This window comes from Clytia hemisphaerica, unplaced genomic scaffold (genome assembly GCF_902728285.1).
Source record: "Clytia hemisphaerica strain Z4C2 unplaced genomic scaffold, Clytia hemisphaerica genome assembly, whole genome shotgun sequence".
NCBI classification, from domain to species: Eukaryota; Metazoa; Cnidaria; class Hydrozoa; order Leptothecata; family Clytiidae; genus Clytia; species Clytia hemisphaerica.
The window spans coordinates 1404112-1430432 of NW_027103507.1; the positions used below are offsets into that span (position 1 = coordinate 1404112).

At 34.4% G+C, this 26321-nt stretch overlaps 3 protein-coding genes across 3 annotated transcripts in view; 2 read left to right on the forward strand and 1 right to left on the reverse strand.

The window, feature by feature from the left end:
* The window catches only part of LOC136798987 (uncharacterized), a 34623-nt gene extending 32641 nt beyond the window's left edge, over positions 1–1982 (reverse strand). Inside the window, exon 1 of the mRNA XM_067055673.1 lies at positions 623–1982. Within this exon, the coding sequence (XP_066911774.1) occupies positions 623–1777 (1155 nt within the window). The 5' untranslated portion in view covers positions 1778–1982. The remainder of the gene's footprint in view (positions 1–622) is intronic.
* An 83-nt stretch (positions 1983–2065) lies between these two features.
* On the forward strand, positions 2066–11191 carry LOC136798932 (phosphonopyruvate decarboxylase-like). The gene is made up of 9 exons (XM_067055613.1): positions 2066–2175; positions 5022–5099; positions 6545–6820; positions 7022–7181; positions 7568–7623; positions 8090–8196; positions 8612–8837; positions 9123–9323; positions 10081–11191. Exons 1-9 carry the CDS (start codon positions 2134–2136, stop codon positions 10258–10260), a joined length of 1326 nt encoding a protein of 441 aa, XP_066911714.1. The 5' UTR covers positions 2066–2133; the 3' UTR covers positions 10261–11191.
* A 2074-nt stretch (positions 11192–13265) lies between these two features.
* On the forward strand, positions 13266–18016 carry LOC136798933 (isopenicillin N synthase-like). The gene is made up of 5 exons (XM_067055614.1): positions 13266–13590; positions 14064–14346; positions 15065–15219; positions 15985–16128; positions 16577–18016. Exons 1-5 carry the CDS (start codon positions 13338–13340, stop codon positions 16954–16956), a joined length of 1215 nt encoding a protein of 404 aa, XP_066911715.1. The 5' UTR covers positions 13266–13337; the 3' UTR covers positions 16957–18016.
* Positions 18017–26321: the final 8305 nt, after the last annotated feature.

The window sequence follows — 26321 nt, forward strand, 5'->3', positions numbered from 1 at the left end:
CTCTTTCACACCGAGTATATATATAGGCTTTTAAATCGAAATATGAAAAAAATCTGTAGTGGAGCACACGTAAATGTCTGGAACGAAGAAGACCAAATTAGTGGCAAAACAATGGAGCAAGTTACACACTCGTTATTTGTTAATCCCATCGGGTGATAGGCAGTTAGGTGGCGGGCATTCTCTAATTCTTCAATTGGCGTCCAGGCATTTTGAATGAAAACAAAAAAGTTAAAAAGGGCGCGCTATCAGTGAAAGTTATCGTGACATGTTATGACAGAAAGTATGATTGCTAAACTTGGTGAAGTTATCAAAACAAATTTGTTGTCAAAGAGATTTAACAGTAAGTGAAAATACAGGCCAGATATCAGTCAGTCCCATGTTTCGACCAATCGTCCCAAGTTAGAGCAGTTGACGGTATAACATACTTTAATGGGATAAATTTTTGCAAATTTAATTTCAAATTTCTTTGCTGCAAATGTTTGGCAGTATCGTGAAAATAAAACTTGCATCGCAAAATCGTGTATTTTGTGTTCTTCTTTTATGTATTCTGACACTTTTTTTCAATAAAGACAATCAAGAACAAGCTAATCTTCCCAAAAATATTATTATCAATATAATATACCTTGTTAAACTTTTTCTTCTTCCTTTTCTTTTGAAGATTTTTCTTCTTCCTATTTTCAGCTGCAAACTGAGATTTTTGTTGAAGTGGTGTTTCATTGACTCCAAACTGTTGGTTGCTATTGAAAGGATATGCTGATTGCTGTTGAAAGTAAAAACCATTTGAAACAATATTTGATGACGGGAAAGCATACCCGAGGTTGGGATCATAAATTGCAAAATCTGGATAGAGTAAATCATCAAATGGATAAAAATCTTCCTTTTCTTTCCTTTTTTCATTGCCGCCAGTTGAAGCACGCCTGTAAACTGCATGATGTTTGGAATATTTAAAATTTTCATAATGAATGTCATCAAACTGCGGATTTTCAAAATCAAATGAAACTGAAGAGGTAATTGATGGGTCATTTGGAGATAAATTTACATTGCTTGGATATGGATTTGATATTCTCATGTCTTCCATAAGCATAGACAGATTATTTGGTAAAGGATCTTTTTCAATTGAAGCTTGTTGTTGAATATGACGTGGTGGTGAATACGAATAATTCCAAGCTTGTTGAAGTGAATTGCCTTGTTTTGGTAGAGAAAAAGGCTCTCCCTCCTCATTGTAGCGCCTTATCTCAACTGATATTATAGCTTTACCACATTCCATGCACCAGTTAGAATTTTTCTCATTGATTTCATTGCAAACTGGACATTTCTTTCCATACTTTAATGAATCAACATTTGAAGTGACAACAGGATTCTCGTAAGAAGATGACAAGTGCGTTGGAGAATCATTCTTTTGATAGTATGAATTTAGATAGTTACCCTGCATCATACTCCCCTCAGAAAGTGAGATTTCTTGCCTTCCAAAGCTTTGGTAATCTTCAAAGCTATTGGAAGTTCCAAAGCTGTTTTCAAAGTGGCTATCTTCAGGACAGCTGCTTTCAACTCCTTCAAAACATCCAGCTTGAAAGCTGTTGCTACGTTGCCAATATCTAGCAGATAATTCATATTGAATAGGCCATTTTTTATTGTTCAGTTTGGCTGCTGAATCACTGTTTTGATTTTCTAACAAAATAGAGTTTTGAATACCTGAAACAAAACTACTTGCGAATTCTCGAGCTTCTTTATTTGAAACTTTGATATCCTGCCTTCTTGTATTGTGCGTTCTTCTCATAATGCAGTACAAAAAATATCCATAAAAGCTTCAATCTTTTTATCCTCTTCAATAAAATTTTCTTTTGCAGTGACAAAAGTTTGTTGTTTAAAATTTTACTGTGTACGTTTTCGAATGTTTTGAAAGCAGATGCTGGTTGCGGGTCTATTTTGCGGGACAATTTATTTCCATTTAAACATATCTGAGTTGTCAAGTACACTCTTAATTACGAATCGTTACTTACTTCAAGTGATCGTGATCAAAGTTTGACGGCCAGTTTGGTGTATGAAAACATAAACAAACCAAAACACATTTCTGATTGAGGTCTTTGCAATTTTTTTGTCGTTGCTGCAAGCACACGGAAACACCATTAGGGAATGGCTACACCCAAAATTCTTCCATTTTGCAGAAATGTTGTGGTAAGACTAAATTCACTTTAAGCTCTTCCTTTAAAGGATAGTTATATAAATATAATGGACTATTTCTAGCAAGTAGTAAAATGCTATACTCATCCTAATAGTGACGTCAGGAGTTACTCAAAAATGAAGTGACAATTGACATATTATTTTAGTTTTTTATTGACCTTTACTCTGACATCATAACAACAACAAGTGATATTTTTAAGAGGTTTAAGCTCTGAAGACACTTGAAAATGTAAGCAATGTTTAGAATATAAACTGCAAGAAGAAAGCTACAGTAGTATAATTTTAGAAGCTAATGGTTCATTTTTTTAGTTTTTTTTTTTTGTCAAAATTAACATTTCCTATATAATATGAAGGTGGATTTATGAATCATCACAAATTGAGAGGATTGCTTCAAACAAAAAACCCTCCTTTAATGGGCCATTCCAGAATTTTTCAGTAACAGGGGGGCAGATGACACTGGATTTCCGAGGGCAAAAGTTTTCAACAAAATTCGAAATTTCCAAGGCGAGAGAAGAAAATGTATGAATTACCAAGGCAATTGAATTTAAAAAGCCAAAAAAGAGTGGAATTTTTAATGCATTTTGCAAAACTACATGGATTTTGTTCATCGGAATTTCCGACCACCACTGGAAAAGAATTATATATTATTATTAATTATTTCTGAGGCTAGAAAAAATTTTAAAATGCACGTCTTCCAAAGGGGGGTAAAAGAAATTTTCTGGAATGGCCCAATGATTTTTGCTCAGAAATTAGCAGAATGATTAGTTCTGGTTCTGGCAAGAAAACATGTCACTTTGGATGAAAGGTGATAGATTCTGGTTGATTTTAAGGTTTTTCTGATCTTCTGTTTACGCTGTGGTCTCTTGCATAACTGACTGCTCCATACTCAGACCTGCCAACTTGAGATGTCAAATTTGCGTGAGACAAAAATTTCCAAGTGAAATCAGGGAAACTGTTTTCTGAAATTATGAAAATCAGAATATTGGGGAAAATTTTTCCTGAAAATCAGGGAAACTTTTTTCAAAAAATTGGGAAAATTTTTTTCTGAAAATTGGGGAATCTTTTTTCTAAAAATCGGAAGATTGGGGAAACATTTTTTCCAAAATTGGAAAATAGGGAAAACATTTTTCGGAAATCAGAAAATCAGTGAGACTGTTTTGCCAAAATTCAAGAAACCAGAGAAAGTTTTTCAAAAACTGTGTGAGACATGTTGAATTGTTTGGATGCAAGTAAAACTGGGAAAAATGGGGAATTACATATTATCTACCTTTTTTAAAGGGAAGAAATTTTTGCGGGAAGAAAATTTCGTGGATTTTGCCTAAAGCTGGGAAATTAAGGTTTAGCAAAATTTTACAAAATTGTCAATCTGCGAAATTAAATTCCCGCAAAATTTTTTTAAATCGTCAATCCGCGAAATTAAATTCCCGCAAAATTTTTTTAAAACGGTGAACCGCGAGAAATTAAATTCCCGCAAAATTTTTCAAAATCATTACCAAAATGCTTTTCTCAATGTCCTCTTTCATTCTGCATGTTCAATATTTCAAATACGTGTATAGTTTGTGAGTTTCCACAGTCAAATCTCAGCCTCAGTTTCCTTATAAAGGTGTTTCTTATAACAAAAATACAACGTGTAGTCAAATAAAAAAAATCTATCATTTCAGTGATCCGCGAAATTAAATTCCCGTGAATTTTTCGAAAATCGATAGACCGCAAAATTAAATTCGCGCGAAAAAAAAACAATTTGACCAACTGCGAAATTAGATTCCCGTGAAAATTTCTTCCCTTAAGGTATTTTTAATAAGTTTTTTTCAAATTGACACGTTAATATTTCCCCAAAATTAGCATGTGATAATGCTGTGAATCTTCCCAGACTATGTGCTATAAAGTATTAGGGTTACGTTAGGACCTTATTTCCATAATACGGAGCAGACAATTTCTGGTACTAATGGGTTGAGTTATTGATATGCGAAAGTGTTTTAAATTATCTCCCAAACAACTATTAGTAGAAGCTTCTTCATTGTCCTTGCAAATGATATAGAAACTTTCTTCTGACACATGATTAAGCTCTTAAAGGAATAATCAGATGGTTTGAGGTATTTGGTCTGCAGAAAGCTTATATTAGTCTACACAATAGACAGATCCAGGCTTTTAGGCCTTACTCTTGGTCTATAGGCACTGCTATAGGCGGCCACTAGTGACCCCCACCGGGAATTGCTTATTAATAGGTTTAAACATAATAGACAACATTCACAAAAGATGTTTATCAATAGAGATTTTAAATAAAAGAATGTTTAAAACACAGCTGATTGGCTTAGGTTTCGAAACTCTCTATTGTTTCATTAAAACCGCAGTGCGCATGCGATTTATCTGGAGAATTTCTATATTCAAAACAAGAGCAGTGCTCATAGCCCGAAGAGTAGGAGTTTTACACTCGAAACGAAGGAAGATATGACGTAGCCTAGCTTATATGGGCTTGTTCCAAAGTCGAGATATCACAATTTCAATTTTCTGAAAATGGGATCTCACATGGTTCTTACGTTGAAATCCTATTGTTTTCTTACTAGAAGTCAAAAACTTGAAATTTAAATATCTTGACTTTAGAAAATATTTAGGTAAAAAAATATTTTAAGGCTATTATAATTTGATTTATATGTTTGGTTTTATTTTTAAGACAAAAAACTTGCATTAAACAAAAACAGACTATTTTCTTTTCAGTGAATCAGCTTATATTTGTCAGGAATTCAGCTTCTCAGATAATGAGAGTTTGCCCTAGTATTTTGTTTTTAAAAAGGATTTTGTTTTTAAATTGATATAATGAAAATGAATTTGTATTGTTTTAGAAATTGAACTCATCAGTTTTTGCAAGATTCATTTCTTCAACTCCACCTGCTGGGACAACTGAAACTCAACAGGAACAGGTAAGGTTTCCTTTCCATTGAAGTATAAATTTCACCTTTGAACAAAAAAATAAACAAAATCTGTCTTTATGAGTTTGTTAGTGTAAATTCATCAGACAAAAATTATTGTATGGGGCGCTTCTATACTTAACAGTTTAATAATGGTTGTTTATTCAATCTAGAAGAACAAAACATGCCTCTGCAAATAAGTATTCCACTGGTGTGAGTATATATGTTCATGGCTTTAATTCAAAGATGAGATAAATAGAGAAGTTTCTTCAATAAACCTCTGAAAAATCCCTTTATTCTTTTTTAGACGGTGAAAAAAAGGGCAATTAAGAATGAAAAGGGAAAAACTCAAGTTTTAACTTATTGATGCCATACATCATACAATAAAAAACTTAATTCATTATTAAGAATATGAATCACTTTATTTATTTAGCTGAATCAATCTTTTTCTATTTGGTTTTACAGCCACTTGATTATTTTTCCATGCTTGCATTGGTTAATTTTTTAGTATTTGAAATTCTTCAATTTTCCTTCAAAAAAAATTGTTAATGTACAATATCAATTTAAACACTGCTCTGCATTGTTCTATGCCAATTACAAAATTAATAAAATGCTTTTAATCCAATTAAAACATAACAACTGCATGACATTGTCTCTCTAATGAAATAAACATGTATTTGAGCAATGCTTTTATTCAATTAGGTGCAAGAAAAATAAATCCCTGTTAAATTAGTTAATAACATAGAATTTCATGTGACACAAAAAAAGAGAGATTTTTTTAGTAATAAAGCATAAAATTATCTGATTGCCAGCTTATCTTATCAGGATGATTCTCTTTTGTATTAGTCTTATAGATTATAGATTAATATGTCTACATGTATTTTGCATCATGATTTTTCACAGAAAATAGCCCTAAAATTACATCATTATTATACTGTACCTCGTAATTTTAGAAATCAGAACAGCATGGTTTATTAAATGGAACCATTAAGTGTTAATGATAATCATTAAGGGCTACTTAGACTACACTGTATTATGTATATGTTATGTATAATGTATATATTCGACAATATAGTTTTCGGATCGTAATGTACGGAGTAAACAACCTGTGCTCTATCAAAAAAAAAGAATTTTCTTTCTGTAAACAATCCCCCATTGTTGGAATATTGCAAATAGAGTTGATAATATAATGCAAATACCTTTTCAATGTATTATCGGCATTCAGTAATATATTATCAATATCAATGTGTAGTGTGTCTAGCACTTCAGATTGGCCATTTTTCCCATCATCTGTCACTGATTTTTTTAAATCCTGACATATTCATTCAGAAAAAAAAACTCAACTTGGCAATGACCATCAGAGAAGACCTCTGTACTTAGTTAAAAGCTCTAAGGCCATTTTGATCATCTTTTTCTTAGATAAATCATACTCATCAATTTCCATTTATTTATTTCAGCTCAAGAAACAACAAGCAAGAAATGAGGAAGCTAGTAGCTATACCGAGTTGGTTCGTGATTTCCTTGACCCTGCACAATTCCACAATGCAGTCAAGAAAGAAGGAATTGACTTCTATTGTGGTGTACCCGACTCTCTGTTAAAAGATTACTGTGCTTATGTGACAGCAAACGAAGCCCAAGATAAACATGTAATCACCGCAAATGAGGGATCTGCAATTGCCTTAGCCTCTGGTTATCATTTTGCCACTGGTAAAACAGCTATGGTCTATCTTCAGGTATAATTTCAAATGCACTCTTTGATATTGATACAATACTGGCCAGTTTGAGGAATCCAGTAAGTAATTTATAGTATAAAATTTTTTGTACAATCTATGAAATACAATTTGGCTTTTGAAATTATATTGATACATAGAAAGGTATCTGTTAGAAGGGTTGAAAAAAATAACCAGAATTTTGTAAGATGCTTCATCTTGTAGAATTCCGGTCTTGGAAATATCGTCAATCCGATCATGTCTCTGGCTTCACCAAGTGTATACAGTGTACCAATGCTATTGCTTCTGGGATGGCGAGGTGAACCTGGCAAAAGAGATGAACCTCAACACGTTGTTCAAGGAAAAGCAACACCTGGAATCTTAGGTAGCTTTCTCTTCTTCATGTTTAGTTTTTAAGGCCTAAATTTTTCATCAAACTTAAAACACTGACCACAGAAGGGTAAAGATACCTTATCACACTATCACAACTACTCAAGTTATCAACACAAATCGGTTACTCTCGTGTTAATTACAACTGTTAAAAAAAATTTGAGCTGAAATAATCTTCGAAAACCTTACCTTTCGCGTTTATGAATTGTTGCACTCATTTTTGCCGCAGTATAATAAGGTATTCATCCTAATTATCCTAATCTTTTGTACCACCATGAATTGGCCTTGGAAATTAAAAATGCTAGAATTTACGAAACATTATGGGGGACATAAAAGCTTTTTAATTTTATTTGCACCATTTTCATAATGTCTCTTTTTCAGCTGCTTGTGGTATTCCATTCCAGGTCTTGCCTGATTACATCGAAGGTGCTGAACAGGTACGTCTTATGATACTCAAAAATCTCTTTTAGATCAATGCCATTGCAAAGTATACGAGAAAAATATAACTTTATTTTTTTTAGTTTCAGTTAAAGGTTTTTCTGAAATTTCCACGTCATATTCCTTATACCATTTTTAAAAGAAATTGGTTTCTCAAAAACTTAATTAAGATTAAGACGTCGTTAAATCAATATTGTTATTTTTAAATTTTGAGGTTTGTCTACAGATATTCAAAACCCCTTTTGACCAATGCTACTTTGTACTTTAGCATCACTAACTGAAAATCTTTATCATTCCTCATCCAAACTTTAACCGTTCTTTTTATTTTAATCAAAATAGAAGGCATGATATTTCATAGATCCTTCAAATCAACTGGCAATTCGGGATAATGTTTAAAGATAATCACTTGAACACATTTCCTTTTTTTATACCTATGACTTTACCAATATTTTCTTTTTACCTCAGACTTTGTACACTGCTCGAAAACACATGGAAGTGAGCAAAGGTCCGTATTGTCTACTCGTCAAAAGACAAACATTTTTACCATACAAATTACCTCCCAGCGAAAACATGTGAGTTCAATTTCTTCTTTGATTTGATTGGTGACAACGAGTGTAAAATAAAGTGTTTTGATTTTGTATCAACTGACTCGTTAAAACGTTCAGTAGCATAATTTGGCCATTTGGTAAAATGCTCAATTATGTTGCAACTCTCCAATGCTGTATCAAATTTTTCAACAAAAACCCCTGCTTTTCATGACTTTGCCTCTGAAAATAAATTCCCAAGTACAATTGACTCTCGCTAATTCGAACTCGAACTGGAACTGTTATTTGCTCGAAATGCAGCGAGATTCGAATGATAGGAAGTATTTTAAGAGTTTTTTTTTCCTTTACGGGATCTGAGAAATAGAATTAGTAGAAGTTCGATTCAGCGAGAGTTCGCTGTAAATCGATCTTTTAAACTTATTGTTTTAAATCTCGTATTCAGTTTCCAATCAATGCCATTGAATCGTGAAGGTTCCGTCGATGTTATCTTGAACTGTTTACATGACCGAGACGTCGTTGTTGGTACCACGGGCATGTTGAGCCGTGAATTGTTCGAGCTCCGTGAAGGACGAGGCCAGGGTCACGAAAAAGACTTTTTAACTGTTGGAAGCATGGGACACGCTTCTGCTATTGCACTTGGTGTATCTTTGAACAGACCTAGACGACAAGTAAGTAAATCTCTCTCCTATTACCTTAGTACACTTATACCTGCTTATACAACTACTTAAGTTATTATTGCAAATAGTTAAGAACTTTGAGTCGAGTAATAAATCTCTGGAATTGAAAAGGTTACACCAAAATTATTCGAATTAAACAGGGGTGTAAACCAATGAGGATTAGCTGGAGGCAACATCCAAATCTCTTATGTAGAGTTTGAAGCCACTATTTTACAATATTTCGCGCTTATCAACCATTCTCGTAAAAACCTTTTCATTCTCTTTTTATCTTTACAGATTTATTGTTTGGATGGTGACGGTGCCGCCCTTATGCATCTTGGTAACCTATCAACAGTAGGTAGTCATGCACCAGCCAACTTCAATCACATCATAATCAATAATGGCGCACACGATTCAGTGGGTGGACAACCTACAGATGCAGTCAATCACGATAATTTTAACTTGTGTCAAGTTGCTCTTGGTCTTGGTTACAAACAGGTAATTAAAACCGAAAAGGTTTGAGGTTTGAAAACCAATTGAGTTTCAAGCCCGAAGGGCGAGACTCCTGGATGGGAAATGAACCCACTTATTTCCCATCCAGAACGCCGACGCGTGGTTTTTACACAAACACCGGATCGAAACTAAAATCTATCGCTAGATTTCAAAAAATGTAATCCTCCAAAACAAAGGAACCACTAGATACAATCCGTCGTCATGATTACGACGCGTTCTATGCGCGCTCTGGATGGGAGATAGGTGGCTTCAATTTCTCTTGCCTGAGAAGGGTTAAAGTTTCGCCTCAAGCCTTTCGGGCTTGAAATGTAATTAACGTATTCATATTCGAGTGATAAAAATTCTTCCACCTCAGTGAAGTATTTAAAGAGGCTGTTCTATCTCAAAAAAAATTTACTAATTCGACAAAACTTCAAGCTTCTGTGACATTTTCATCTCAGACGAAAAACTTGCATTGACCACTGATATTTAGAGAAAGAAGCGCCATTTTTTTGATCTTCTCTTTTGAGTTTACGTTAATCTTGGTGCATTAGTCATCATTTTATGAATGCTTTCAACTGACACCTTAAAATTACAAATGAAAATAATTTTACACCTTTGCTTCATTCTTTTGAAATGGGGTCTGCTAATCTTTCAAATTTGTGGTACAAAATCACTATCGGAAAATTGTGTCGAACGGACGGACCCTTTGTCGCTTTGATTTACAGATAAAATTTCAACCTTTTTGATTTCCTTACAACAGGCTTTCACAGCATCAACACCTGACGAAATTACTTCAACAATTCACGCTATGCGAACCAGTGACGGACCTAACCTCTTAGAAATCAAAGTCCGACCTGGAAGCAGAAAAGATCTGGGGCGACCAACTAGAAGTCCAATTCAAAACAAAGGAGATTTTATGCATTTCTTGGCTATTGAATAAATTGAAGAAAGTGGTTCCTTTTTATATGAGCGATGGAATGATTTTATTGTCTTAATGGATAAATGTGTGTACTCGCTCACCCAGGTCCATTTACTTAAATGACAATTAGTAAGCGAGGCCAATTAGGTCTCTGTTTCGTGTCATGTTTTTTATGCGTATGATTTACAGTATGTTTATTTTATAAGCAGTGCTTTAATGTGAAAGAATCATTATATTGCTTCTACTCGACGTCCCTTGGTCACCTGGTGGATCGATAGTATTCGATTGGTATTAGGTAAATTTGCTTGGTCTCAAAATTCGGGGATCATTGCTGCGAGTGAGGTATTCTAATGAATTCTATGGGTGACCATTTTATTTAATGTTCTGTTCAGTTTTTCAGAATTTACATATTTACGAGGGTATTTTTTTTTCTTTTTGAAAGGTTGTAAAACGTAATATTTTTGAATTTTTTTTATATATAACGGTTGATATAAGTTCTTAGATTTTCTGTCTTCAACAATAATCCTCGGAAACTGTTTCTGAAGTATCTATAAATGCATTATTAATAGATTTTTTAATAACGCAAGTGGGTGTTACAGTGAAGTCTCCATAACCAAACACGTATGGAGAAAGCAAATTTGTTCGCTCTATAGGCATAGTTAACTGAAAGGTATAAAAAACTTCGAGTTATAAGTGGACTGTACCTGTACCGCTACACTTGCTAATATTACAGGAAAGTAAGCTCGAAAATGCCAAAACGAAGATTCGAAATGAAATGAACTTTTATTCTTTTATTTTTATTTTTTATGTTAACTTTATACATATTAGAAGGGGTAGGGATTAGTACAAAGGAACATATTTATAAAATTTTACATTTTGTGTAAAACATGGACTTGTCAAAATATTTACATCACTTCTATCTTTTTGAAAAAGAATTTGAATGTTAGTTAAACATGTCGTGGAAATTTTTTTACGCTTTCGGGGCTCTGACCCACAGATCTGTAAAGCCCGAAGGGCTAGATTTGCGGCTTTTATCGAAAAGTGAAGCCTAGGTTTGGAAGGATTTCCTACCAAAGTCACGTGACTAAAATATGCAATTTCACCGGTTTGAGAGATGTGAAATAGGGTTTGCCGCCTACTTTTTTTATCTCGCGCTCCGAAAACAATTAAAATGCTAGATCCTATCCATCGGCACGAAATTTAAAAAGTCAAATTTTTGCTTCACTTTTTTTTGCTGGAGAAAGCTTAAAGTTGCCTATCTAGCCCTTCGGGTTTTACAGATATCTGTGCTCTGACCAGGAGCAGAGGTAGCCTGGAGATCCATGCTATGATTTCTTATTTTATATACTGATGGCAAAATATATAGCATGGTATGGGCTGAGAGTTTAAATTTCCCAGATCCTAATGACGGTTAAAAACACAGCCAATCAAATTCTGTTATTCTTTCATTGGTCACACTTTCTTAGAGAAAACGCAAGTTCCGAAATTTGTTTTTTTTAGTGAGTGAGGACAGTGCTAAATTCGAATTTCTCACTGTAATTCTTTTTGAGGCAGAAATCTGCCTCGCAGCTCATACCCGTCCTGTATACATCAGATTATAAAAATACAGGACGGGCCTCCTGTCTAGAGCAGAGACAGCGACTATTTTACATTTCCTATGCACAGAATATCAATTTCTGCATTATCCCGTCAAACTACGGAATGTAATAGATTGTCTGTTTGGTCATCATTCTTAAAGGTGAAAGCTACGATGTATATTAAACATTAAGGAGTTTAATTCCTGGCTAAAATAGATTTACAGAGAAATGGTTCTAGACCCGTTTAGAGCTTATTGAGTTGATAGGATCCGAAAATTTTTGTGAACGTTTAAAAATATTCAGTCTTGAAAAGGAGGCTCAACCATGGTTTGCGACGATTTCAATTTTCAATCACTTTGTTCCCTAAAAGCACTGTATTGTCAGCTCTTTTTGAAAGGGCTAGGCTATGCTGACATATGAAATTATAAGAGGGGGATCCCTTAACAAACATTCTCTCTTAGTTCCTTATTTACATAGCTGCTAAGTTTGGATTCGCAAAATATTTAACTTCTATATAAGTATAATTTCTTCTCAGCCTGAGCAGTTCCTTAACAATTCCTTATTTTTTGGACCATTTACTGCCTCGAGTTCCTTACAAACGTGTTCCTTATAAAAAAACGTGTATATTTTGGCAAATAATATAACAAAACATATTTCAAAAATAAGTAGGTATACAAATTGGAAGACTCAGTTAAGAAAAAAGAACTTTAAAACATTACTTCGGTACACGTTTTTTTTTTTATAAATAAGGAACCTTAACTTTGCTCTGAGCCTGGAGTTCCTTATTTTTACAGAGAATTTCAGTCTCCAAGTTCCTTATCGAGTTCCTTACTACAGTGGATTTGAAAATAATGTACCTTATTGGGACTAATTTGACCAAATTTTGATCTTTCAAGGGGCAAAAAGTTCAAAATTTCCTATGTAGTAAGGAACTCGATAAGTTCTCAGTCTGAGCAGTTCCTTAACAATTCCTTATTTTTTGAACCATTTTCAGCCTCGAGTTCCTTATAAACGTGTTCCTTATAAAAAAAAACGTGTAAAAATATTTTGTTTTAATATGTTTGACATAACTTCTGTTTGTTACTAAGCTGATGCTTCCGATAAACGGGGTCTCATCTCAGGTTACCTCATATATTGCATAATCACAAATCATTTGATTACTTTTTGTAGGAAAAATTTATATTCTAATAGACAAGACTTTCAAAAAGGCCAAACATGTTATTTTTGCTGTTTTTTTACAGTAAGGTTATCATAGTTTGGTCATTTGCCGTTGTTGCTTGCCTGCGCCAGTTAAATTATTGCCAATTTCTCGAAGGTATAAATTTCAACTATAATGTTATAATCTTCTGCTTTCGAAATTCTTATAAAAAATGGTATAAACTCTTATTAAAAAAAACTTAAACCATCGACCTCTAACCTCAATCGATTATATAAACACATTACATATAACTGAAAGGTCACTTTTTGCAGCTTGATGGATAGACAAGGTAGACAAGACTTGTATGTCTCAAATAAGAAAACATGGACACTTTTCTTAAGAGTTTTTTCATAGTTGCTTTAAGTTGTATAGCTTTTCAAAACAGAGTGCATATTAAAGAAATCAGCGTTCAGCTTTACGAAAAACATTTAAAAAGTTTTTTCAAGGACCCAACTTGGTTTAACAAGCTACGGGAAGAAGATATTTTCGAACTCGCAAAGATAAATTTAACAAGAGCCGAGGAGAATGAAGAAGGTTTTCAAGAAGTCTCCAAAATACTACACGATGCTTTCAAAGGTAAAGATCTGTTTGCACTACATTAAGAAAAAATTGCCGGTGAAATGGAAGATGACAATTAGGCGAGGGTAGCGAGCACTGAGTTTTTAGGATTGTTCTATTTTTCACTCAAAAAAAATTGAAAAATCTGGCAAAGCAATCTATTTGACACTTCTCATCTTTTGGTGCCGCCTTTCTGCCTCCACTTCCACCATTAGACTGGAAATGGCGAATACAGCTACAATCAAAGTCATAGCCTGGAAGTCTATAAACCCCTATCCCGAATTGAAATTTTCGAATAAATTTATCAATTAGAACAAAAACAACTTTCTCACCCGAACTTTAAATTGCTAAAAACAAGGAATTAAACAAAATTCCCAATATATTTTGACCGAGATTGTAGTTTTCACCTCCTATTTTCACCATTTTCTTTTTGTCAGCAAAAGGGGTGTTGATATTTTCCAGTTTTGACTTTCCAGTTTTGACTTCCTTAGGTGTTGGATTCGCATACGTTGTCGAACTAAAGGATTTCAATCCGGACGAACTGTTTTACTGGACAAAATGGTTTTTCAATTTGTCACCCGATGTTAAAAAGACAGTTACTAAAAGTACATGGCAGCCTGACAATGCAAACACGTATAGAGGCTTATATCCAAGTATTCCTGGAGGTCATTCTCATAAGGAAGCTTTAGAAACAGGTCTTTTCGATATGGAGGAGCCATTAAGAAGAAAAGCCACTTTGGAAGATCTTGTAAACACAACTAAGAAGGATGGAAAGTAAGTGATGTCTTTCAGTATGTTCGTCTTGCAAATCCTGCCATTGTAACACGCATGCATAATTTGTCGTTCTTTTAAACCACATATAGTATCTTTGTAATAGACAAAGAGGAATGAATCCGTAGGGGCGCTCCAGTCAGTTTTGGTCAGGGTTGTGGACGGTGAAATTTGTCGTAATTATGTGTGTTTTTCAGCGACGGAGACGGTAAGGTTCTAATTTGAGTAGATCCTGACCAGCTGAGGACGACGGTAAATCAGCACTTTTACCGTCCTCGATTTTGCGGGGAGGAATTGCGGGTTTTTCCAAATCGCTTCAGTCACTTTACCGTCCTCAAAAGTGCAAATACATAAACTCGCTATTATTTGCATAAGAAAGACAAAAACCTTTTCATATACCCGAATGACATGTTTGCAATTTTTTTCCAACAGAGGAAATAAAAAAAATTATTCCAATAATTTACACAACTTTCATCATCCAAAAGATTATTTTTATCAAGGAGATTTAAGTTACTTCAAACAACAATGTGTTTAAAAGTAGTCTTAGGTTCCAAATCAACGCCCCCCCCCCGAACCTTATTAGGACTCCCCTATTTATTAATTGTTAAGAATTTTTTCAGCTTTCAAAGAGAAGGATCCCTTATTCTGCTCTAAATATCCTGATTTTAGCCTGTATTTACCTTATTTTGTTAAAGGCCATCAATATTTTCTTCTCTTGTAGATTATATCGTCGTAACATTTTGGAAGAGAAGAACCCATGGCCCATTACTGAAGATCAGAAAATGGATGATGGATTTCGTTTATTCATGCAAAAGAATTATAAAATCTATGAAAATGGCTGTCTGATTATTATGAGGATGCTTGCTAATGCTTTAGGTTTGCCAACCAACAAATTCTAATAGCGAGTTTATGAACCTTATCGTGGAAAACTTCGTCGGGGAAAAAAATTCGTCACTTGCTGGTAGTTGGTAAACGCATTAAGGCTGGGGAAAATTTTCGTCGGGGAAAAATATTTGTCACTTGGCCAAAATTTCGTCACTTTTCCCCGACGACGTTTTCCCCAATAAGGTATTTGCACTTTTGAGGACGGTATAGTGACTGGCGCGATTATGAATAATTCACAGCTCTAAAGGCCAGTCTTTACTTTCGCTCACTGCGATCGACCTTCTGGCTTCAATCCTTTATGCTTGGAAAAAAGACTGCGTCATAAAAAATGTAGCGCACGTTCAAAAAAAAGAGCGGCCTTGAATGCGTGCTGGTTTACCGTTGTCCTCAATTGGCCAAGATCTAGTCAATTTAGAACCTTACCGCATCTCCGTTGCAGAAAAGCATACATAAATAAATTCGGTATTACTTCAAATAAGGTCAGGTGTGTGCCACTTAATTATTCAATTATCTCCCTAAACTCGATCCAATCCTTTTTGACACATTTTTCTATTGACTATAGGTGCGAAAAAAGGACTGGGACGGTTTTAGTGGGATAAAGCAAACAAAAAAAATGCCCGCGTTGTTTCAACGTTTATCTAACGCTCACAAAGTACATATAACGTTAGATGAACGTTGAAACAACGTTGTGTGCCAGCTGGGTAGGTAAAAAATGATTGTTCTTATCGGATTTTTCTTCATCTTCTGCTATTTTAGGGTTCGAAAGAAACTTTTTCGATGGTTTATTGTTTGGACCAAAACATCTTTCTACGCATCGTTTGATACACTATCCATCACGACTTGGCAATCCAGCCTCGATTCCCAAAGAAGCTTGGGATGGAGATCAAGCTATTGTCACCGGTGAGTGGTCAAATAAATAAATGGATTTTTTTTTTCAGTTTAAAGCTGCATGATCCAAAGCTTACACATCTTTTTTGTAAGAACCTCCGAAATTTTTGAAACTTTTGGATGTCCTGAACTTAAAATTGTTCATTTTCACGTTTCTGTGTTTTTGTGTAATTTCCTAAAGAATTGGGTGTTTTATGGTCTATGAAGTCTTAAAATGTTCTTAACACGTTCTCAATATTTTGGTTATCAAAGCTTTATGCTCTTTAAAGTTTGATATTTTGTATAAAAAACATGTATTCAAAAACAGTCAAAGGCAGCGTAATCCTAAGAGACATTACTCATGTTTAAGCTTATTTGGGTTGAACAGGTGGGTTATTGAGAGTCAACTGAGTGCAAATTAAGAATATGGGAATCTTAGATGTTGAAATTTAAACCTTTTTCTATTCCATCAAAATTTTAGGTGAACATTTTGATAGTGGAATCTTAACCATCCTAGCAACCTTCGAAAATGCTGGTTTACAAATCAAACCTAATGGTTACTCAAAATGGATAGACGTTCCTGCAAGAAAAGATCATTTGGTGATTAACATCGGTAACCTCTTAGCAGATATGGTTGAAAATCGTCTAGTGGCAACGAATCATCGAGTCATAGATATCGGAATCTCTCGATACTCAGTCCCATTCTTCTTAGAGCCACGTTACGATGGAGATCTATCGAAAACTATTTTCGGTAATAAATTAGAAAGTGTCGGAGAGTTTACAACATATGGTCAATATATGACAAATCGAACGAGAATGTTTGCAGAATATGCGTCTATTGATTGGGGATATATTGACTAACATTGCTTTACCTAACAGCGAGCTTATGTATCAGAGAGAAATTGAAGGAGACGGTATAAAGCAAAGTTGATATGTTGCAAGAATCGCCATATCCACTTTGCTGGACGATCGTAAAATATCAAAAAATTAGCAAAGGCGATATAGAGCCGTTCAACGATCGACTTTGTTTTGCGTCGACTATACTTACCATCCCCCTCGTTATCCTCTTATACATAAACTCGCACTTAATTGCATATATATCAATAATTGATCATTTCATGTAAAACATGGACGCTTATTTGTAGGAACTAAATGATTTCGCCTTTTATCAACTTTAACTGTTCTTTTTCACCGCTCGTTGGCATTGTTATTTGTATTTTCAGACTAGGAGGATTCTGAAATACTCTTTAGGGCTACATACACTACACAATATATTATCAGGCGATATAGTAACGATATATTACTGATGACCGGCAATATATTGAAAAGATGTTCGCAATATATTGTCAGCTTGATTTGCAATTTTCCAACAATACTTACAGAGAGGAAATTCCTTTTTTATAATAGAGTACCAGTTGTTCACTTCGTACATTCCGGTCCGTAAACCATATTGTTGAATATTGTTCGTCAATATATTTTGTAGTCTAAGGAGCCCTAGGTATGCTAATTTTCTTCAACAAAAGATTTCTTAAGCTTTTTTTATAAATTTGAATTCTTACCGTAAATACTCTTAGGTTCCAAATAAACTTATACTTATACTTACAGTAACAAGTTCTGTCTCGTGTTAAAAGTAAGAGTAAAGGTGTATAATCTTTTATTACAGTTGACGCTCTCCAATTCGATGTTCAAGGGGAATTAGATTTTCATCGAATAAGGGAGCGTCGTTTATAAGAGTTTCTTGTTGACGGAGACTTTAAATTTCATCGAATAAGGGAGCCTATCGAATAGTAGAACGTCGAATTAGAGAGCGTCAACTGTATTTCTCAAAATTTTATAGTTTTGTAATTATTAATGAGACTAGATATTAGAACTAATTGTATAAAATTTATAACAGCTTAATAAATCAGCCAAGAAAAAACTATTCCGCGAAATTCATGTTAAGACAAAATGTTGAGGGTGTGATCTAAGAAACATGCGTTGATATTTACATCCCCTTCTCACAGACACGGTGGGATTTTTCTAGCCAGCGGGTGTAAAAACAACAGACCAAAACTCGACGATGATTGTTATTTCATCTATTTTCATGGACTTGAATTCGATTGTGTTCGAGGCAGAAAATTTAGTTCTGATGGAAAAAATAGCACAAACAATTTGCAGTGAGGATTTTATTTATCGTATTTAAGTTTGACAACGCATTTACTTTTTGAAAAGTGTCGTCGGCATTGAAATTTTCATTTTGCAAAACATTTTTTCTAGAAATTTTTGTGTTTTTCTGAATATAAAAAAAAATGGTGATTTACACAAAAACACACACACAAAGTTAAAATGAAATATTTAGAGATAACACTTGACTTACTTGCATTACTTAGAGGTAGCACCTTCGTATCTCTAAGTACTTACAGATAGCACTTCGTATCTCTAAGTAGAGAGTAGCACTTCGTATCTCTAAGTACTTAAAGATAGCACTTCTTAGTACTTAGAGATACATCTCTAGACTTACAGCATTCCGTTCCTAAGTACTTACAGATAGCGCTTCGTCTCTCTAAGTACTTAATATGCACTTGTTTATGTCCTAAGTACTTGAAGATTTTGTTCTAAGTACTTAGAGCTAGCATTCGTCTCTCTAGTACTTAGAGATCCTTGTATCTCTAAGACTTACAGATAGCACTTCGTATCTCTAAGTACTTACAGAAGCACTCGTAGTTAAGGTTACAGATAGCACCGTATCTCAAGTACTTACAGCGCATTCGTCTTAAGTACTCGCAATTCGTATCTTAGTACTAAGATAGAACTTCGATCTCTAAGTATTAGAGATTTTGTATCTCATACTACAGATAGCATTCGTATCTCTAAGTACTTAAGATAGCGCATTGTCTCTAAGTACTACATAGCACTTCGATCTCTAATACTACAGATAGCATTCTATCTCTAAGTACTTACAGATGATTCGTATCTCTAAGTACTTACGATGCCACTTCATATCTCGAAACTTACAGATAGCACTCGTATCTCTAATACTACAGATAGCAGTATAAGTCATCATTCCGTATCTCTACGTACTTACTTAGTAGATTCCTTGCGTATCTCTAAGTATTACAGCAGATGGCCGTCGTTCTCCAATCAAGTTTTACCCTATCGTTTCGGTAATTTGAATAGCCGCATTGCAATGTCCAGTCTTCAGTCCTTCTATCTCTAGTACTTAACAGAGAACATTCGTATCTCTAAGTATTCGAGATCATTCTCTCTACGTACTTAGAGATAGCACTCGTATCTCTAAGTATAGGAGGATCGCACTCGTATCTCTAAGTACTTACAGAAGCATTCGTATGTCTAAGTAGTTACAGATAGCCTTCGTATCTTATAGTCTTACAGATAGCATTCGTCGCTCTAAGTACAATAGCATCGTATCTCTAAGTATTCAGATAGCAATTCGTATCTCTAAGACTTAGATGCCTTATTCTCTAAGTACTTACAGATAGTACTTCGTATCTCTCAAATACGATGCATTGTCTCTCTAGTACTACATATAGCACTTCTATCTCTACGTACTTACAGATAGATTTTGTATTCTAATACTTACAGATCGATCTTCAAGTACTTACAGATAGCACTTCGCTCTCTAAGTACTTACAGATAGCACTTCATATCCAAGTACTTACATATAGCTACATATCCGTAGCTTCTAAGTACAGAGCATGCTCTATTCGTAGCGCTTCGTATCTCTAAAGTACTTAGCAGAATTCGATCTCTAAGTATTACACGATAGCACCTACTTAAGATTCCAGCATCTCTAAGTACTACAGTTCACCTTTCGTATCTTACTACAGATAGCATTCCGTATCTCTAAGTACTTATAGATAAGCTTAGTCGAGACTCAAGTATCTTAAGATTACAGATAGCCACTCGTATCTCTAAGTTACTACAGATAGCATTCGTATCTCTACTTATCAAGTACTAGATAGCCTTCGTATCTCTAAGTACTTCAGATAGCACTTCGTATCTCTAAGTAATTACAGATTGCACTTCGTATCTATCTCTATCTCTAAGTACTTACAGATAAGCCTTCGTTTTGTTAATATTTACAGATCATTCCGTACTTTTAGTACTTACAGATAGCACTTGTAACTCTAACTTTTAGAGATAGCCGTATGTAACTTCTAAATCAAGTAGGTTACATAGCACTTCGTATCTTAAGTACTAAGATGCATTCGTATCTCTAGTACTACAGAAGATCGTCGTATCTCTAGATTACAGAAGCATTCGTTCTCTAAGTACTTACAGATAGCATTCGTATCTCTACGTCTTACCAGATAGCGCCTGTATCTCTACGTTACTTACAGGATAGCACTTGTATCTCTAAGTGACTTACAGATAGCATCCGTATCTCTAATACTTTTACAGATTAGTCGCATTGTTTCTAATACTACCAAGCATTCGTCTCCTAAGTACTTACAGATAGCACTTGTATTCTAAGTTACTACCTAGCACTGTCGATCTCTAAGTACTTACAGTACCTTACGACTACAGATCGACTTCGTATCTTAAGTATTCAGATAGCTTCTATCTCTAATACTTAAATGACTTCTCCTAAGATGAGAGATAGCCGCCTTCGTATCTCTAAGTTACACCGTAGCACTTTCGTATGTCTCCGGTATTACAGAGAGCCTTCGTATCTCGTACTTAGATGATCTTAGTATTCTAAGACTACAGAAGCATTCGTATTCGAAGTCTTACATTAGCATTCGTATCTCTTAAGTACTACAGATAGCATTCCGTATCTCTACTTACATAGCGCATCGTAGCTTAAGGATAGCACTTCGTATCTCTAAGTACTTACAGATGCACCTTCGTATGTTAAAAGTATTACGGAAGCATCCGTATCTCTACGTACACAATAGGGCCATCGTCTCTCGAGTACTTACAGATAGCACTTCGTATCTCTAAGTACTTACAGATAGCACTTCGTATCTCTAAGTACTTACAGATACACTTCGTATCTCTAAGTGCTACAGATAGCACCTTCGTATCTTCTATCTCTAAGTAACTACAATAGTACTTAAGTATCTATCTCTAAGTAGTTAGTAGACTAGCACTTTCCGTATCTCTAAGTACTTCAGAAGCACTTCGTATCTCTAAGTACTTACAGATTAGCTCTAAGACGTATCTCTAAGTATTTACTCTAAGTATGGCCCATTTTTGTCACATTTTTTCACAGTCTGTTAGCCAATCAAGTTTTACCTATCTCGGTCACGGTAATTTTTATTAAAATGGTAGCAAGGTTTCCATGTGCAATGTCCATCGGCTTCAACACTAGTACCCCAGTCCTTCTTGCAGTCTCATGGCCGATGGCGCGGTGCTTGGAACCTTCTTCAACTTCAAGTAAGCTGAGTATCACATCATCATGTATCTCGGGTGTAATGGGTATTGCATTTTTAAACCATACAGGGGTATTTACGACTTTCCAGGGGGGTCTGAGCCTTGATTTTCCAAGGGGTTTTTGATCAGTTTCAGATTTTCCAAGAAGGGGGTTATTAAAGGTTTACAGGGGGTTCTCTCCTCCTAAACTGGATCAATAGTCACTTTGTTTTCCAGGGGTGTCGACTCCTAATTTCAAGGGGATAGTTTTAAGGAACTTTTCTTACTAGCCCCACTGGCACTGGAGAGATAGACCTGGAGAGATTTTGATAGCTAAATTCTGGCAGACTACTAAGGGGATCAATCCCCCATTGTAAAATAACGCCTGCGACCCCCTTGGAAAAAGTTCTTTAATCCTGTACCCTCAATGATTTAACAATGGAATGACATGGATAATAGATATTTATTAGTCGTTTGGGAGACCAACGGTTATTGAATAACCCAGGCTTAGTTTATCAATTTAATCGATAATCGAGACTAATTGATGAATTAGATATTTTATCTGATATAATCATTCGATAGGTAATCTATACTCAAGATTTCAAGCCGATTATTTATCAGTTATCTATGATCAAGTTATCGATTTTGTTAACATCGATAATATTCATATATGATCGATAAGTACTTGATAGTTGGATCTAGTGTCTGTCGAATGATGTTATGGATCGATAGCTGGAAATAAGCGATACTAATCGAACTGGAGATTTTTGAAGGTTGATATTCAACGTTTATACAGATAATCAATGTCTAATCCCGATAACTCTCGTTATTTACATAGAATGCACCACTCCGAGCTTGGGGGGGGGGGGGGCGCTAAACCATTTTGCTTGGGGCAGTTGCCACACTAGCGTCTGCAAATACTATCAAAGCTTAATGTGCGAAAGCGTATACGTTTCTTGACTCTCAAGCAAAAATGCACCGCAAACTTTAAAGGGATTCATGAAAAAATACCCCGGCGCTTAATGAATAACTTTTCAAAACTTTGAGAAAGCCTAAAAATTTGAGCCATAGAGAAAAAATTGAGCCAAGCCACCTTGAAAATAATTTGAAGACAATTACAGAAAAGATCTCGGGGGGGCGGACCACCTAGATCGCACACACCGGTAGGCTATCCCGAAATTTTTGCGGACCTCAAACAATGACATTTACATGTCGTAATTGTTTACTAACATAAACAAGCCTTAAAATGAAGGCTGTCTCTGAATGAATGACAAAATTGTTGTGATTTGGCTGTGCACTTTATTTTTTCCACTTAAGTTTATTATATTGTCTGCGACTGATTCAGGAACTCTCATCCTTGTGTTAATGTATCCTGTAGATGATGATGTTTTTTTTGAAAGCTGATTTCTAGTGACTAACTGATTGGGGCTGTATTTTTCAAAAAATACTGTATGCTAGCTTGCTAGGGGGGCTTATTGTTATGTAATAGAACTGAGGGGGCAGACCTGATAGGTTTAAGATATTTCAAATCATGTTGAAAATCTTTGCTGTGGTTGTAGTTGCTGTCGGTTTTATTCCTCTTGAAAAAAAATTATTTTTTATTACTAATTTCCTAAAAAGTGCTGGGGGCGGCGACCCCTCTGCACACTTTTATCAATTACTTTTGTTTATCGATTAATTAAGCCTGGAATAACAAAAGTTACTCCAGTATTACCTTTTTACTTTCAAAAAAGTATCAGAAATTCAACTTTTTTCCTTATTTTTAAGTTAAATGCCTCAGAAATTCACCCATTTTCAACTTTTGCTTCAGAAATTTTACATTTTCGAAGAAGTTTTTTTCCTTTGGAAAATCTGTGTCATCCACCAGGCCCAATGAACAGACAAATTTGGGAATGGCCCAATATGCAATACATTCACTGGCTCTGCAGTATTGTTTAAGAACAATAGAATGTTTAGCATAATGTGAGCCTAATATAGGGGTAGACACTTTTGCTTAGATAGAAAAAAAAATTTACTGTAGCTGCCTTGCTTAGTTTTTGGAATTTTTAGTGGTCTAGATTTTGAGGTTTCTAGAATTATTTATTTATAATAAATATAATATTAATTATTGAATTTATTTATAATGAAACTGAAGATATTGAGTACGATGATGAGATAAGGAGAAAATATGGTTATTTTTTAAAATCTGAGAATGTCTGTTTGTCTAGTTGTGTGTGTATCTGGAGATTTAAAAATGGTCCAATTTGACTGAAATTTTGCACACTTGATCCTTTGGTTATGTTTTATTCCAATTTTTGACACAATACACAAAAGTGGACATGATTGCCCACTGTGCCATCCCAACCCTCTCTTAAAAATGTGTTCCGGGGAAGAAAGAGTAATGCAAATTTGTAAATGATTCCAAGCAAGAAATAATTTGTTTGTATATTTAAAAAGAAAATATTTTGCTGCAGACAAAAATTGTTTAGTGCTTCATAATCTTTACTTTAAGTAATTGAAGTCAAGAAGTCAACCATAACACTGAAATATTTGTCCTCCATACTCATAATAAACAATATAGCATTTTTAAAAAGTACCCACTCCCAAAGAAGTGATTTTTTTCTGGAATCTTATTGTCAGGGGGCCTGACACTATGAGCAATAAGCATCACGATAAATTTCACAATCTCTTTTATAGTAATAATTTCATGTTCAGATTTGGCATTCTCATGGGTTATGGATTAATTTGATGATTTGATTAGTTTGTTATGGCTGACCTTGAAGAGTTAGTTCGTCAATACTTCAATCGTGGTTATAGTTATGCTGAAATAATATCTACACTTAGAGAACTTCACCAGTGCACTATTAGTATTAGAAAACTTCATCGCATCCTTAGAGGACTTAATCTGTACCGAAGAAAACACAGTAGCGATACTCGAGAAGTTATTTCTTTCATTGAACAAGAACTTAAACAAAGTAGTTCTTTTGCTTGGTTATCGACTGATGCATCAAAAGTGCATTCAAAGGGGATTTCGGATCTCAAGAAAAAATGTTGCTCTTATTTTGAAATCTTTTGATCCAGAAGGTGTTCAACATAGAACTAGGCGTGTATTGAAAAGAAGACAATATTGGTCTCGAGGTCCAAACTATGTTTGGCACCTCGATGGTTATGATAAGTTAAAACCCTATGGATTCTCCATACATGGGGCAATTGATGGATTTAGCAGATGCATTTTGTGGTTAGAAGTTGTATTTTCAAACAAAGATCCAGCATTAGTAAACAACTTCTATTTAGAGACTGTACAAAAAATATCAGGCGTACCAAGAAAGGTAGTTGGTGACAGGGGCACAGAAAACATCTACATTGCTGCATCTCAAAGATTTTTGACAAGGTTTGACATTGATAGGGGAGGTGGTGAACAAAGTTTCAAATATGGAAGATCGGTATCAAATCAAAGGATTGAGGCATGGTGGTCAATGCTAAGAAGGACTTGCACTAATGGGTGGATTAATTTTTTCAAAGATCTTATTGAACGGGATATCTTTGACACATCAAATATAATACATTGTGAATGTATAAAGTTTTTTTTTTGTTTTTATTTGTTACTTCAACAAGATTTGGATAAAACAAAAGAGCTTTGGAATAATCATCGAATAAGACCATCAATAAACACAGATAGACAAACTCGACCTGCTGGAAGACCAAACATTCTTTATTATACACCTTCAGTTTTCTGAGCCCTCAATAACTGATTACAAATTTCAATTGGATCAATCAGACTACAACATAGTGAAAGATGTATGCACTAAAGATATTAATAGAGGCTTTATTTGTTCTAATGAATTCTATGAACTTGCTCTTATAATCATGCAAGAGTATTCTCTTCAACTACCTAATAGCACAACCGAGGGAGTGCAGCTGTACAATGCTCTTGTAGAACATATCAATAGAATTTGAAAATAAATTTGTACAACTTTATTTTCATTTTATTTTATTTTTGCTCATTTTCTGAGATTTCAAATTTGGTCAAGGGCAGTACAAGGTGGCTACTACCCATAAGGGAGCTGATTTTGTGGAGCTAATTTTTTTAGTGTAAAACTAGGCCAGAACTTTTTTATTCTCTGGTTTACGGATCCGCCAACCCTATTTTTGCAATTAAATTTAAAAATAAAATAAAATTGAGATTTCAAAGTTTTATTTTTTGTCATAATCCTGACATTAGGAGAGAATTGTATCAAAGATAAAAAAGTAACTAAAATTTTGGTTCAATTGATAAGAGATTCAAGCTGATAGGCAACAGAAAATTAGAAGGTTTTATTATTTTACTTTTATTTTTTCTCCAGGGGGTACCAATCGAACTATTCAATTGACCGAATCAATCGAAGTCAATCAAACGATTGGATTCAATGATTGAGTTCAATTGGATTTGATTGCTTTAAATTAATCGATTGATTCAATTTTAATTTGTTCGAATTTGATTTTGGTTGTATTCGATCTGTATTTGAGTGAATCCAATTTAGTTTTCAATTGTAAATTTGGTTTAGTATTCCATTAAGTTTAACTAATACTTTATTGTTTTTTTTTTTTTTTTAATGAAGTGTACTTGACCTTTGATTTGTATTGGACCTCTGATTTAATTTCTCAAATTGCTTGATTTCGACCAATTTAAGACAACCAACTCATTGCTTATAAAAAAGTGTATCTTCATTATTCTTCAATTTATAGGATCATATTAAATAATATTTTTTAGAGCAAAAACATTAAAAGTATGACAAGCAGAAGTGAAAGTCTCAAAAAGACAAAAGTTGTTATGTTGTAATTCTTCTGAAAATATTTTGCTGTTTGAATGAATTTGCATTTTAAAACTACCTTATTGGAACTATTCTCGCGGG

Coding starts and splice junctions, on each gene's coding strand:
- LOC136798932 (XM_067055613.1), top strand. CDS start 2,134: ATGGCTACACCCAAAATTCTTCCATTTTGCAGAAATGTTGTG. Junction 5,100..6,544: donor CTGAAACTCAACAGGAACAG/GTAAGGTTTCCT, acceptor TATTTATTTCAG/CTCAAGAAACAACAAGCAAG. Junction 6,821..7,021: donor CAGCTATGGTCTATCTTCAG/GTATAATTTCAA, acceptor TTCATCTTGTAG/AATTCCGGTCTTGGAAATAT.
- LOC136798933 (XM_067055614.1), top strand. CDS start 13,338: ATGGACACTTTTCTTAAGAGTTTTTTCATAGTTGCTTTAAGTTGTATA. Junction 13,591..14,063: donor ACTACACGATGCTTTCAAAG/GTAAAGATCTGT, acceptor TGACTTCCTTAG/GTGTTGGATTCGCATACGTT. Junction 15,220..15,984: donor GATGCTTGCTAATGCTTTAG/GTTTGCCAACCA, acceptor CTGCTATTTTAG/GGTTCGAAAGAAACTTTTTC.